The 15680-nt window shown below is 50.5% G+C and overlaps 1 protein-coding gene across 1 annotated transcript in view; it reads left to right on the plus strand.

The window, feature by feature from the left end:
* Positions 1-15680, plus strand: part of ITSN1 (intersectin 1) — a 251948-nt gene that overhangs the window by 211649 nt on the left and 24619 nt on the right. The window contains exons 29-30 of the mRNA XM_033232372.1: positions 8523-8644; positions 10479-10585. Of these exons, the coding sequence (XP_033088263.1) occupies positions 8523-8644; positions 10479-10585 (229 nt within the window). The remainder of the gene's footprint in view (positions 1-8522; positions 8645-10478; positions 10586-15680) is intronic.

A 15680-nucleotide genomic window follows, 5' to 3' on the forward strand; every position in this document is an offset into this window, starting at 1 on the left:
ATTCCTCCTCCCCTGCTAAATATTTTCAAATCTTTCTCATCAAAACAACAGGCCCCCTTGAATAAGACGTAGTATTTGGCCGGGCGCGTTGGCTCATACCTGTAATCCCAGCACTTTGGGAGGCCAAGGCAGGCGGATCACCTGAGGTCAGAAGTTTGAGACCAGCCCAGCCAACATGGTGAAACCCTGTCTCTACTAAAAATACAAAAATTAGCCAGGCGTGGTGGCATGTGCTTGTAGTCCCAGCTACTCGGGAGGCCGAGGCAGGAGAATCACTTGAACTCAGGAGGCGGAGGTTGCAGTGAGCTGAGATTGTACCACTGTACTCCAGCCTTGGTGACAGAGCAAAACTTGTCTAAAAGACAAAAACAAAAACAAAAAATCCCTAGTATTTGGCCGGGCACGGTGGCTCATGCCTGTAATCCCAACACTTTGGGAGGCCAAGGCAGATGGATCACTTGAGGCCAGGAGTTCGAGACCAGCCTGGCCAACATGGTGAAACCCCATCTCTACTACAAATACAACTATTAGCTGGGCATGGTGGCACATGCCTGTAATCCCAGCTACTCGGGTGGCTGAGGCATGTGAATTGCTTGATCCTGGGAGGTGGAAGTTGCAGTGAGCCAAGATTGCACCACTGCACTCTAGCCTGGGCAACAGAGCAAGACTCTGTCTCAAAAAAAAAAAAAAAAAAGACCTAGTATTTGATAGCACAACAGAGGAACTACAATAGTAATTTAATTGTACATTTAAAAATAACTAAAACAGTGTAATTGGATTGTTTGTAACACAAAGGATAAATGCTTGAGGGGACGGATACCCCATTCTTACGATGTGATTATTACATATTGCATTCCTGAACCAAAATAGCTCATGTGCCCCATTGATATATATACCTATGATGTACCCACGAAAGTTAAAAATACAAATAAAACAAAAACCAACAGCCTTCTCCCTCGTATTCCAATCAAAATGCATTTGTACTTTCATTATAACACTCCAGTCTACCTTTGTACCAGAGAAACTTATTTTTTTTTTTGAGACGGAGTCTCGCTCTGTCGCCCAGGCTGGAGTGCAGTGGCTGGATCTCAGCTCACTGCAAGCTCCACCTCCCGGGTTCATGCCATTCTCCTGCCTCAGCCTCCCGAGTAGCTGGGACTACAGGCGCCTGCCACCTCGCCCGGCTAGTTTTTTGTATTTTTTAGTAGAGACGGGGTTTCACCGTGTTAGCCAGGATGGTATCGATCTCCTGACCTCGTGATCCGCCCGTCTCGGCCTCCCAAAGTGCTGGGATTACAGGCTTGAGCCACCGCGCCCGGCAAAGAAACTTATTAACAGGAGCTACTCATACTACAGGAGAGGGCACAATGAAAACAGGAAGTCAGAAAGAAGGAAAACCCGGGGTGGGACTTGAAAGGGGCCTGGAATGAGCTGAAGCATGCCTACTATGGAGGATGTAGAGCTGTGCCAGGATTCCAGCACCCATTATAAAGCTATGAATGATACGCCCTTTCTCCAAAATGTGCATTTTTATGGAAAATTAAGAGATGATTTATCCCTAAGAAGAATTTGATCTTCACCACTTCTCAGCAGTCATTAAACTGCCTGGCAACCCCTGTGGACTGGACTCCCCTCCTTGGGAGAAAACAAAGCTTATTTGGAGTTACATTGGCACTTTAAGCATCTGGGTTACATCTGAGTGGAAGCCTCCTGAGGACCCAGCTACATGGGGCAAGGGGGGTCCCCAGGACAGGCTGGGGTGGATGCTTGAGCTCTGCTGGACCCATGAGGATCTCTGGTGCCATCGGTGGCCTTCCTTCTCCCTCACCTCTGTGCCCATCGGCTTCTCCAGACCCCCATAAAAACCACGTCTTGAGGATTTGCAACTCCGAGGTCTCAAGGACTAATAACCGCTCGGCGTGATACCCTGTGCGAAGTGCCTGCAACTCAGCAAGGATCCAAGTTGGCCCGGGACGCCCAGGTCTAGCAACCAGCAGGCTCCCAGAGGACAAGGACCCGGCCTGCCTCCTTCTCACCGAACCCCAGGGCCGAGCGCAGATGCTGCTTCCCAGCGGGACACGACTTCACGGCTTGGAGAACGCTGGGGTTTCAGACATCAGCTGCAGGGTAAATGGACATAGTGTTTGGCCAGAGAACTTTCTTCACGTCACATCCACATGGCTTCATCTACTTTTCCTACACGACAGACCACCCCACACCTGCCAGGAGAGGCCCAGGATGTTGAAGGGAGTGCAGTTAGATTAATTTGCCCGGGAGAAGCCAGTGCAGCCCTGGGGTGCATGGGCTCACCTGGCAGGAGAGACTCGGGCCATGGGGAGAAGCCTACAGTATAGACAGGACCTCCAGGAGCCCAAGTAGCATAGATCCTGCTGATCCGGGGCCATTTAGCTGGAGGATTTGGGCTGAACTTCCCCAGAGACGTTGGTAGATCCTTTCCCTTAAAGATGAAAGCCATCGCCTGGGCTTGCTTATTGCTCTCTCTCCGGATCCTTCCACATGTTGTTTCTGAACTCTAGTTCTGGCATCACAATCCCCATCACCCTGTCATCTGGCCTTTCCCCGCTTTCCACCTTATCTTTTGCAGTGTCTCTGTGTTGACCTGGCACCTGGGTGAAGGCTTGCTCCTGCTGGTGCCGTACCCCCCAGTATATGGTCTTGACCTCCCCAGCCATATGGAGACCCAGCCTCAGGAGGGCCCTCGAGGAAGCCTCCCCTCAGCATGAGGAGTTGCTGCTTTCTGAGGTCCTACTGTCTCCACCATCAGCACAGCACACAGGCTTTTTTTTTTTTTTGAGACAGAATCTCCCTCTGTCACCCAGGCTGGAGTGCAGTGGTACAATCTCAGCTCACTGCAACCTCTGCCTCCTGGATTCAAGCGATTCTCCTGCCTCAGCCTCCCGAGTAGCTGGGATTACAGGTGCCTGCCGCCATGCCCAGCTAATTTTTGTATTTTTAGTAGAGACCAGGTCTCCCCATGTTGGCCAGGCTGGTCTTGAACTCCTGAACTCATGTGATCCACCTGCCTCGGCCTCCCAAAGTGCTGGGATTACAGGCATGAGCCACCGCACCCAGCCTGGGCTCTTCTTTTAATGCTTGCTATTTTAATTTCTTTTTTTTCTCGTTTCTTTTCTTTTTTCTTTTTTTTTTCTTTTTCTTTTGAGACAGGTGCTTGCTCTGTTGCCTAGGCTGGAGTGCAGTGACGTTATCATATCTCACTGCAGTCTCCATCTCCTGGGCTCAGGTAATCCTCCTGCCTCAGCCTCCCATGTAGCTGGGACTACAGGCATGTACCACCATGCATGGCTAATTTTTTAAAAAGTATTATTATACTTTAAGTTCTAGGGTACATGTGTGCAACGTGCAGGTTTTTTACATATGTATACATGTGCCATGTTGGTGTGCTGCACCCATTAACTCATCATTTACATTAGGTATATCTCCTAATGCTATCCCTCCAGACTCCACCCACCCTACGACAGGCCCCAGTGTGTGATGTTCCCCACCCTCTGTCCAAGTGTTCTCATTGTTCAAATCCCACCTATGAGTGAGAACATGCGGTGTTTGGTTTTCTGTCCTTGCGAGAGTTTGCTCAGAATGATGGTTTCCAGCTTCATCCATGTCCCTACAGAGGACATGAACTCGTCCCTTTTTATGGCTGCATAGTATTCCATGGTGTATATGTGCCACATGTTTATTGCAGCACTATTCACAATAGCAAAGACTTGGAACTAACCCAAATGTCCATCAATGATAGACTGGATTAAGAACATGCATGGCTAAAATTTAAATTTTTTGTAGATATGTTGCCCAGGCTGGTCATGAACTCCTGGGCTCAAGCAATCCACCCGCCTCTGCCTTTCAAAGTACTGGGATTACAGGCATAAGCCACCAAGCCCAGCTGCTTGCTATTAATATTTTAAATTTAATGTTCCTGTTGTGTCTTTCCCAAGATCGTGAGTTTGCCTGAGGACAAGGACAGTATCTTGCTTATTTCTACATCTCTTGGACTTCAGAGGAACTTAATAAATATTTATGGACCAGCTTATTGTATATTTTGGCCCCTTTCATACAGGAACAAGGTCTGTTTATTTGCTTTGCTCAATGGGCAACTGGCTGCGGGGGCTGGCTTCGTTCTCAAAATTCTGCTTCTCGTTGGGAAAGGTAGAATAATTGGAGGTGTGGAGATGGGTGAATGCTCTGTAGCCCTTGAAATTTTAATAGTCAGCGTGTGTTTGTGTATTACTTTTATAATAAAACAAGTTATTGAAATGATGCTGTTCATACGAATATCAGTTGAGGGTAGCAAGATGACCTTTTATTGGTAAGGTTTTTTCTCCATGAATTCCTCCAGGGCCTAGACTCAAAAAATCCTTCCAGAAGGCCTTCACATCTCTCTGCATTTCGTAAATGTGTCTAACTAGACAACATTCTAAGGGACGGCACATAGATTAGGAATTTTATGTGGGCTGTAATGGGGGATCATTTGTAACCGCCTGGAGTCATTTGCAATATTATTTCAGCTGCGTGTGGATTTCAGTTAGTTTTGAGAATCCCTCCGTCACACCAAGATGTTCATGGAAAACCATTTGATGTGTTTTCTCCTCTCGTTTTTCCCTGGGAAAGGGGGCCAGAAACCATGTTTATCCTAGGACCCAAAGGAGGGAAGGGCCACATCCCTCCACCCCTAAAGAAAACGCTTTTATTTGAAATGTCTTTTCCATTTACCCTACTTTGAATAATGGAGTTTTTAAACTCACTTGTTTTTCTAAATATTAAATTTTCAAAGGAAGGATATTTTTGAGTTCAAAGTGCCTATTTCAAATCTTTAATGGTTCTCTTGGTCTGGCATTCACCAGCAAGTTTTAAAACAGCCTCCCATGGGTCAATTTGATGGCTAAAAAGACAATTCCAAGCCAACATCGTTGGCACATAATGTAGAGAATACTCTCCCCACAAAACCTTTGCTTTTCATTGTGTTGTGCAGAGGCCATCAGGACCATCCCCCTGTCTCCAGGCAGGGTGGTAGGTCGACCTACAAGAGGTGGAATTTGGTGGGGGCAAGCAGCCCAGACTTGCCCTGAGCCTCCCCTGAACTCCAAGCTCCATCAGCTCTGACTTGGGCCTTGCAAAGTGTTTGGACCAGAGGCCAACACTACCTGAAGCAGGAGGCCATGCAGCAGCCCTCCACCTTGTCCCCAACTGGCCCCAGGCTCCTAGGATTCTTGGACAAATGGCCCAAATTTACCCTGAGCCTTCTGCTGTTGCTCTGGTTCTGAGCTTCTTCACAACCTGCGCCGTGTAAAACTTGAAGACTCAGAAGAACTTCTGAAATCCAAAGCAAGCCAGGACTTTTCCTCATAGGTCCTTCTTTCTGATTCCACATCATTCTATGCGTGTCTGCTGGCCCCTCGCACCTCCATGCTGCAGACTGGAACTCTGGTCGGGTTGTCAGTTTCAAGTAACGCTAGTGTTTCTCTACAGGGTGTTCCTCGACTGGCATTTGAGGTGGGCAGTTCTGTGTCCTGCATGTTGTGGGTCATTTAGCAGCCCTGGCCAGCCTGCCAGATTCCACTATGACAACCAAGAACACACTCTCAGCCCTGGTGCTGGAGTGGGGTGCAGTGCAACCTCAGCCTCTGGGGAGTGGGGACAGTACTGACCTCAGCATGGTAGGAGCAGTACCACCTTCAGTGGAGGGCGGGGCAGTACCGCCCCCTGTTGAAGACCACCAGACCCCCAGGTTCTTAGCTATACCCTGGAGGGCTGAAGCCTCTCCTCTTCTGTCCTGAATCCCCAGCACCCAGAGTGGTTAGTCCCAGCCTCATAGTAGGACATCAGTAAATATTTGCCCAATGAATGAATAAGATCTATGAACAGTCTTCAAAAGGGCCTGTGAACCCGATAAAAGCGTGCCCTAAATGTGTGCATTGTACACGTGTACTCGCTGCAGCAAGAACCCATAATATCCCTCAGATTCTCCAAGGCAACGGTGGGACATCCTCAAAGGGACATTCAGAAAACTGGCCCAGCCAGTGGCCACCACTGGCCTGATGTTTCTGTGGCTGCAAATGTCACTGCACCGTGTTTGTGCGGTGACTTTTAGAGCTACCACTCTGTGCCAATATTCTAATCTCCCTGCAGAATGGAACGTCCTGAACACTCCAGGGACTCTGCTTCCATGAGAGGGCATCCAGGTTGCCTAATGCAGGGGCTGCATTCAGCCCTTTAACAAGAAATGACCTGAGGCCTGGGCCCTTTCACTCCCTCACAGGAGAGTGGGGGGAAAAGGGCAGGAACAAGATATATTTCCCCCAGACTCGAGTGTCTCTTGGGTGACCTTCCCAATAAAAGTCAAAGAACTCGGAGACATCATTTAGCTTCCTGCAAACGCGAGCTCACACAGTAGCTCGGCTGAACGGAATCAGTGAGCCCTGTGGCCTGCCTCCTTCCTGAGAGTTCATTGTTGGAGCAGCTGTTTTAATAAAAGACAATCTATGCCCTGAGGCAGGAAGAACAGTTGGCCCAAACCTGTGGCTGAGCAGAGGGCCCAAGCTCAGACGCATCTGCAGACCTGTGCAAAGGTGTGAGCTCAACGCGCAGCCCTGGGGAATTCTGCTTGACCTCAGGGCAGGGGACTCTGAGTGAGGTCAGGGTGTTGACGTAAGGATGGCTCATTCCTGCCGCTTTCCCAGCTGGTCCTGGGATGTTCCTGTCCCAGCAAGAGAAGCTACGGCATCCAGAAAGAACAACTAGCCCAGAGAAGGGACAAAACCAAGGTCTGGAAGCACCACAACCCGAGAGGTAGCCTCTACAGCAGCAAAGCAATTGCCAAGAAAGCTCTGACATCATTTGCCGCAGAGGGACCACACGATTTGCAGAAGCTTTCAGCATATAGGCTAGATTAGTCATGACCTCAGATAACTCCCTCGAGGGAAGATGGAAACTCAAGGAACCCCTGCTAGTCCAGAGCAGGCTTCTCGAACATCAGTGCACCTAAAAAAAAAGTTCCCTGGAGAGCTTGTTACATCACAGATGCCCAGCCCCCACCTCCAGAGTCACTTCAGCAGGGGCGTCTCTAGCGAACTCCTGGGTGACGCTGATGCTGCCAGCCTAGGGACCACGCTTTGACAGCTACTGGTCCCCAGCAGGGGTTTTTGCACTGTGCTCCATTGCGCCCCCTTGAGGGGAACAGAGAGGATGGGAAGAACAAGTAAAGGGGATTCAGCCCGGACCCTCCCACCTGCATTCGGGACACCTTTGGGTCTGTCTTCCAAGTCTGGCTTCTGTGATTAAATAAAGAACCTCTGACAAAAAGGAGAGGTGGGCCCAGGCCTGCACATGGGATGCCCCCAAGAACCAAGCCTCCCTCCTGCTTATTCCAGTGTGTCTGGGGCAGAAGGCTCAAACATTCAAACAAAACCCCAAATAACAAGCTAAGTGAGCAGAGTCATGAGTTAGCTCCACTTCCAGTGTGGGCACCATCTCAGGGCAGCGGAGTAGCCCTTCCCCCTCGGGCAGCCTTGGCCTCCGTGGTGGTCTCATGCCAGGCTCTCTGCAGTGGGAGGGACTACCCTGTCTGTGGCAAGCTTGCTGCTCAGCTGCCCCAGGGGCAAGGCAGCAGCCTTGTGCAGAAGAGTGTGCCCAGTGCTGTCGGGAGGCACCCTGCATCTGCCTGGTCCCCAGGACCATCAGAGCCTCAGCACAGCCACCTCATCCTCCACAAACCAACCTCAACATAGATAACACGTGGCCTCCTGGAGCTCGGGGATAGAGCACAGCCCCTGCAGCCCAAGTCTCAGGGTTCGGCTCTTGCCTTCACCACTTCTGAGCTGAGAGAGCTGGGGCCGGTCAACCTGTGTAAACCTCAGTGTCCTTGTCTGTAAAATGGGGATAATTTTAGTATAATACTTGAGCATTAAATGCAGTTCACCACCTGACATGGCGTGAGCCCTCAGGAGTTTTGGCCAGTCGTCACTGAGTGTTTTATTTTCACGTTATTTTCGTGTTTCTGATGAAGCAGGAGTGTGCCGCCTGTGTCAGTTTCTATAACAAACCACCACAAATGGAGGGACTTAAAACAACAGGTATTGCCACACATTCCTGGAGGCCAGAAGTCTCCAATGAAGGTGTTGGCAGGTGCCAGCCTCACTCTGAAGGCTCAGGGTGTGTCTTGGTTTGGAGACACATCACTCCAGGTCCTGCCTGTCTGTCTCTGTGTCTTCTTCTCATAAGGGCCCTGATCATATAGGGTCAGGGCCCCACCCTGAGTATGACTTTATCTTCATTTGATTATATATGAAAAGACTCTATTTCCAAATAAGGTAACAATCACAGGTACCGGGGAAAGGGCTTCCACATATTACTGGGGAGGATACACTTCAGCCCACAACCCTGCTGGACTGGAGCGAGGCCTCAGGGCCCAGCAGCCACAAGGATCTTCTGTGTGAAGTGTGGGCTTCCCGAGACTGTGCTACATTCTCCCAAATGGTTGTATTTTCCAGGGTGTTCAGACTTACATCTCTTGGATATGTTGACCCCAACTGAAAGAAAGCGACAAGGATACATCCATGAGCTTATTGTGACAGAGGAGAACTACGTGAACGACCTGCAGCTGGTCACAGAGGTAAGGGAGCTGGGAGGGCAGGGGGTACGGCAAGGAGCGAGGAGGGAGGGAGTGGGGAGGGTTCTGCTGAGGAGGTCTGCGTCCTGATTCTGAGCTCAAGACACTTTCTGATGTTTGGGGAGCATCCAGACGGCAAATGCTCTAGGAGATTCTGACCGCAGAGACGGTTCGTTGCTTATCTGTGGCCAACATTGAGTCATTCCCATAGAGGGACAGAGATCACTTAGCCAAGGTCTAGTGAGTCCCTGAGCAGTTGATGGATGGAGTCATGTGGACTGAGAGCTGGAGTCCGCGCTTTACACAGAGTGGCTACAGCTCAGCCACCAAGCAGGGGGTGCCATGGAGCCAGCCACGCTGCCCTCCTGGCCCGCAGTGTTGCATCTGGAAATGGGGGCCATCTAGCTGCCATCTGGAGTCATTCCTGCCACATATTACCCCGAGACAAACCTGTCACTGAGAATGGCAACGTTTCCTTCCAGGCCCCCACAAAACCCCCTGACCTGAGGTGATGCCTCCTTATCTTGTCAGTCCTCCCAGAAGGACCCTGGCGACCCCAGCCAGAACTACCGGGAGACGTGGAGCCGGGCGCCCCTGCTGCTCAGCAGGCGTTTTTCTCCACATCCGTAGGGAAGGTGCCATGTTGGGAGACAGGGATTTGCAGAGATGGACCTGCAGTTTGGAAAGTGCTGTGATAGTCTGGAAACCACCACCACCACACCGGATGGGTGTGAAACCATCTTGTCTGATAGTCTTCACATCCAGGAAAGACATAGCAGGGCTCGCCGCTGTTGGAGGAGTACAGGGTGAGGTGTTGGCCGCAGGACCACCGTTAACACTTAGAAAGCACTGAGGCAAATTCAAAAAGATACCCTTTTCTCAAGGTGTTTGACTGTTAGTAAATATACAGTTCAGGATGTCCAGGGTGCAAGTGTCACCCCTTAGATACGGTTCCTTTGTGCACTCTGCAAAACGCACCACCGTATGTGGTTGCCCTGGAACATGCCAGGTTCAACGTCGGCTTAAGGACTCCTATGGAATAGGGCTCCCAGGGAGCAGCCGCAGCCCAGCCAAGTTTATGTCGAAGATGGACCGTCCCCTTCCCTAAAGAGCCTTCCGATGTGCCTCCTGCCTCCCGTGGGAGAAAATGACCTCCTTGCAGGCGGGGACTCTACCACACAGGGTTCCACTGAGATCTGTGATTTACTGCGAGTTGCCCAACCACACAGAGCTTGGAGGGCCTCATTCATTTTCCAGAGCCCAGGAGAAGGGCGGCACCCACCCCTTGTAGTGGGCCTGCAAGTACTGGGTCTGTCCAGGGTCAGCCCAGGAGGCTGAGGGCACAGCAATGGAGTCAGTCACCGAGGGGGCCACTGGCTTATTAGAGGCCCTGCCGCCTGGGCTGCTCCTCTCAGAATGCCCTCGGTTTACCTGTGCAGACGAAGGGACTGCCCATAGCCACTGGCATCTTTAAGCCCTGCTTTTCACACCGGCCCACCCCCTCCCCGTGGGCAGGTGAGACCGCCTAGCCTGAGTGCATGACTTGGTACCGGCCTCCCTGCTTGTCTGGTGGAGTTAAGACCTGTCTCCTGGAGACGTCAGCTGGCCTCCTTCCCCTGTCAAACAACGCAGGCTCTGCTGGGGACCCCCCTCCAGCCTCCAGGGCAGAGGAGGGGCTCTCTGCTTCAGAAACTGCAGGAAAGCGGGCGTTCACCTCTGGGCCTCTCAGCCAAGGTACAGACACCTGAGCCCCTCTCCCTGCTCTCAGCTGATCGGTGTGTGCGTGTGTGTTTTAAGCTAACTGCTTTCTGAACTGCTTCGTTTTCTGCATCTGTAGATCTTTCAAAAACCCCTGATGGAGTCTGAGCTGCTGACAGAGAAAGAGGTTGCTATGATTTTTGTGAACTGGAAGGAGCTGATTATGTGTAATATCAAACTACTGAAGTAAGCCTCTCCTCTAATCCCCAGCCTGGCTTGGCCTCCTCGGCTCTCACGTACTAGCACCACTGTGGGTCTGTGTGTCCTTCCTGCATGCTGCCCTGTGTTTCTTTCTGGCTTTTTTTTTTTTTTTCATTGCCACTCACAAGCACCGTCAACCTTTTGTGCCTTCATGCTTTCTGGAAACGCACTCCGAATCTCTCATTGCGAGAGTAGGTCGCCTGGGCCCCCCAGAGCCTGCTGTTGGGTGAATGACTGTGGTGGTGAATTTCCAGGGCTAGGACGAGGCTGGCTCCTGATGGCGCTGGCTCCATTCTGGGGCGTAGGGCTGCCCCCTCCACGCTTTCCCTCGGACGTGGGATTCCATGGGAGATTATTGGTGTTTTGAGGCATTCTTAGCCCTGCAGATGGGAAAGTGTGGAACTGTTCACTGCCTAACGCCAGCAGTTCCTCAGGATCACTCCGGGAAGCTGGCCCAAGGCTGGTTGTATTTTCTTCCAACTTCCGTTTTCAGAGGCAGCTCCAGGCCAGGAGTCAAGAGACCTGGGTTTGGATTCTGACTTACTCACTGCCTTTCCTTTTTGAGCCTTAGTTTCCCCATCTGTAAAATGAAGGGGTTGGATTCCATCATCACAAAGATCTCTTCCAATTCTTAGGAAAAAAAAAAGTCAAAACCCAAAATCTGAATCCACCACGCTCTCACTGTAACATCACTTGCTAGAACACAGAATAAGTCACAGCCTCCAGGACACAAGATACTCCCTGCTGGGAGGAAGGGCCACCCACTTCCTGGGCCCGAGGATGGAGGGTAGGCTCCCAGAACCTTGCGTCCATTCCTGATCTTCATCTGTGTCCTTGGGAAGCCACCATTTCCTAAACATGGTCTCTGCATTGTTCTTATAAAGTCATTTCAGGTCCCCACTTTGCTGAGCGTGTGTTTGGGAGTGGATGAAGGGATGGAGAGGAGGTGTGGAGAGGTGGACACAAAAAAAGATACATAATGTCTGCTGGCTTGGTGCTCTAGAAGACGAATAATCCAAGGTTACATCAGGCAGGCTTTTAGAGAAGGTCTGGACTTCATTGGCCCCCACGCCAATGCTGTGGAAACCTTTCGAACTTAGGTCTGGTATCAGTTTCGAACTTAGGTCTGGCGTCAGACCCCTGGGCTCACATCCGCTATTGCCTCTGGCTGTGTGTCATCCGGCAGGTCACTTTGGTCCCTGGGCCTCAGTGTTCTCGTCTACATAGATGATAGCTGGGCACGGTGGCTCACGCCTGTAATCCCAGTGCTTTGGGAGGCCGAGATGGGTGGATCACTTGAGGTCAGGAGTTTGAGACCAGCCTTGGCAACATGGTGCAACCCCATCTCTACTAAAAATACAGAAGTTAGCTGGGTGTGGTTGCGGGCGCCTGTAATCCCAACTACTAGAGAGGCTGAGGCAGAAGAATCGCTTGAACCTGGGAGGCGGAGGTTGCAGTGATCCAAGATCGCACCACTGCACTCCATCCTGGGCCACGGGAGTGAAACCCTGTCTCATAAAAAGAAAAAAAGAAAAGAAAATGTACCTGTAAGTTAAAACCTTTTTCCTTGGGCAGCTATCAGTAGGGGCTGGGGGAGGCGGGAGAGGTGTCTGAGGTTCCCAAGTAGCCCTTAGAGAGGGCTTCCCGCACTTCAGGGTTGGCCTGAGGGAAACTGGTGTTGGCCTCAGTTCCCAATACCTCTCTGTTGTCTTTTAAGCCCTGCCTGGGAAGAAGCAGCCTCTTTCTTGAGCTGTGCGGGGGCCAGGCCTGCGGGCTTCTTCCTCCTGTCGGCTCTGACTTACTCCACAGCGATGGAGGTGGGAACTGACAGCCCTGTTACAGCTGAAGCAGCGAAGCTCAGAGAGGCTGAGTGACTTCCCTAAAGTCACACAGTAGGGTGGCTGCTCTGTGGATGATGCCTAGGTCCCAGAATAGAGACTCTGCCCAGTCCTGCCACCGTGGAAAAAAACTTGGACCCAGAAGTCAGGCATCCCAAGTTTTTGTCTGGGCTCCAGCCCCTTCTCACTTGTTTTGGGCATTAAGATTGGCAGTCATGGTGCTTGTCCTGCCTATCACGCAGGGTCATTCTGAGAGCAAGGGATCGGGTGTCCCAGGGGCACGCCGTGGATCAGGGCACTGATGTGTACAGGGCTGCCGGCTCCCCTCCACCCCAAGGTTCTCTATCCCCGTTCCTCTGATTCCTGGATTAGCTAGTTTGGACTAACTGGCTCATGTCTTCATCCTCCAGATAAAATCTTGCATTTAACTGGGGCTTTCTGGGGACCTGATTTCTTTTCTTCTTTTCTACATTTTACTAGAAAAAATCTCAAACATACAGAAAATTTGAAAGAATTGTAGAGTGGACATCCACATCATAAACTGGACAATGAACATTGTGCTGCATTTGTGTGGCTGCACAGACATCATTTCTTCATGCCAAGGAATAACTGTGATGAGGGGAGATCGAGGCTCCTGGCAGCCGAGAGAGGGAGGCATTTGAGGATAAGGAGAAGTTAAGGCAGCAATCCCTGGACTGCCCCCAGTGAGCAGCCATATATCTGCTACTCCTGATCCTACACGCCTTGTATTTGGGGTGGGGCAGGGGGCATGGCAATTATCAAATGAGTCAACCATAAATACATAACATGAAAATAAAAAGGGCTAACTGGGATACACGGACTTCCTACTAGTGATGCTTCACTGAGGTTTACAGCGAATGGCTGGCTCTCTCGCAAGGAAGCTGAGACCTAAGACATGTGCCTTTCACAGACAAGCTAGGATACACACGTCTAGAACCTTTTTATATCCAGAGTCTGCAGCAGGGCCCTCAGGACAGCTGTCAGAAATGATAGCAGAAGGGCTGGGCATGGTGGCTCATGCCTGTAATCCCACACGTTGGGAGGCTGAGGCAGGCAGATCACTGGAGGTCAGGAGTTCGAGACCAGCCTGGCCAACATGGTGAAACCTCATCTCTACTTAAAAAAAAAAAAAAAATTAGCTGGGCGTGGTGGCACATGCCTGTAACACAAACTACTCAGGAATCTGAGGCAGGAGAATTGCTCGAACCTGGGGAGCGAGCAGAGGTTGCAGTAAACCAAGATTGCGCCACTGCACTCCAGCCTGGGCAACAGAGTGAGACTGTGTCACACACACACACACACACAGAAATGATAGCAGAAGGGAAGCAGAAGTGAGGTGGGGTGACCAACCCAGGTTTGGGAAACTGTTTTTATCAAGATCCTTTTTTTTTTTTTTATCAAGATCCTTTCCTGTCCCCTTGATGGAAAAAGAAAAAGAAAAGAAAAGAAAAAAAAAGAGCTAGTCTCAAAAAAGTGTTTTTCTTAAATATTTGACTCATCTTCCTTTTAGCTTAAGAAGAATGGATTCCATTTTATCTTGTTTAAGCAGAAAATGAAGGAAAAATAGAAAATAAAAATCAGTTTGGGGTAAAGAGAGATGGTGAGAAAGAAGAAGAAAAGGATGTGGGGCTGGGAGAAGGAGAGAGGGCATGGAGCGGATGGTGGAAAGTCCAGCAGGGCAGGAAGTACAGAAGCCGAGGCTGGGACCAGCAGGGAAAGGCCCCAGGGCGAGATGGCGGGAGCAGGGCAGCTGCATCTGGGAAGATGGGCAAGTGCCCAGAGCAGCTTGGAGGCGGTCGTGGCAGGAGGTGGGTCAGGGCCTCTGAGGCTGTGGTTCCAACCATGGGCTCTGGAGTCAGACCTGGGTTCCAGGGTTACCTCTGTCACCTATTAGCTCTGTGACTTTAGTCAAGTCACTCAATTTCTGTGTGCCTCAGTTTCCCCAATAGGAAATGGGGATAATAACTTATGTAAAACTGTGTTTGACACATAGGAAGCATTGATAAATGCTAACTACATGGCTGTTCACTTGGGCTGCAGACTTCAGAGGGTTAGGGACACTCGTGTTCAGCAAACATTGAGCTCTCTTTGAATCGTTCGTTAGCCAGTCAATTGCCTTTTGTAGTTCAAGGCCTCTCATCTGTAAACCTTTCTAGGAGACTGCCAATCAGCTCACCACAAGCAGGGCCAGTGGCCCCTCTCAGGGCTGTGGCTGCAGCAGCTGAGTCACATGATCTCTGGGCCTGGTAACACCCTGCAGTCCTCATAAGTCTTTGCCTATACAGTAGACCATCCTGGATGAAGACCCAAGACTGAATCTAATAGGTGCCTAGTCCATAGTAAATCAGGCCTAATTCTAGGCCTGTCTGCTGATTGGGTAACTCCAGTCTACAAGTGTGGGTCTGCAGAACCCAGGAACTAATTCCTCAAGACAGTCACTGTCTGCAGATGTTCTTTCTTCTTTTCTTTTTTTCTTGTCTCCTTCATCCTTTAAGAAAAAACAGGCCAGGGGCTGGGCACGGTGGCTCATGCTTGTAATCTCAGCACTTTGGGAGACCAAGGTAGGCGGATTGCTTGAGGTCAGGAGTTCGAGACCAGCCTGGCCAACATGGCAAAACCCCGTCTCTACTAAAAATATAAAAATTAACCGGGTGTGGTGGCAGGTGTCTGTAGTCCCAGCCACTCAGGAGGCTGAGGCGGAGGTTGCAGTGAGCTGTGATTATACCACTGCACTCCAGCCTGGGCTACAGAGTGAGACTCTGTCTCAAACAAAACAAAACAGGAGAAGGAAAGGGTGAAAGTACTTTTTATTCTCTTGTTTAAAAAACTATTCTTCATAGGAAAATGATGGAATGATGGAATTTCTTCCTGTTTCCATTCCTGGCAAGTTTGTAACATGGCTATTCAGGGCTCTCATCCCCCCAAATCATTGGTGACATCACCCTTGAGCACATTTCTGCACGTTGCGGTATTTCACACCAACCCCTCAATGGGGCAGTGGCCTTTGGGCCATCCTGAGGACACCAAGCTGCCACTGCTCCCCACACCCCCGGCAGCCAGTGCTGATCTCCCCCGAGGGCATCCACTTCAGGTGGAATCGCTGACTGCTCACACCACATCATTTATGGTCCCTAAGTTTGTCTCCTTGGCTTGCTGGGTCCAAGGGATTTTATTTTAGCTGAAAATGTGGGAGAAAGAAAAGAAAGTGATCTGAAGTTTTT

This window comes from Trachypithecus francoisi, unplaced genomic scaffold (assembly GCF_009764315.1).
Source record: "Trachypithecus francoisi isolate TF-2019V2 unplaced genomic scaffold, Tfra_2.0 Lachesis_group14, whole genome shotgun sequence".
Classification (NCBI taxonomy): Eukaryota; Metazoa; Chordata; class Mammalia; order Primates; family Cercopithecidae; genus Trachypithecus; species Trachypithecus francoisi.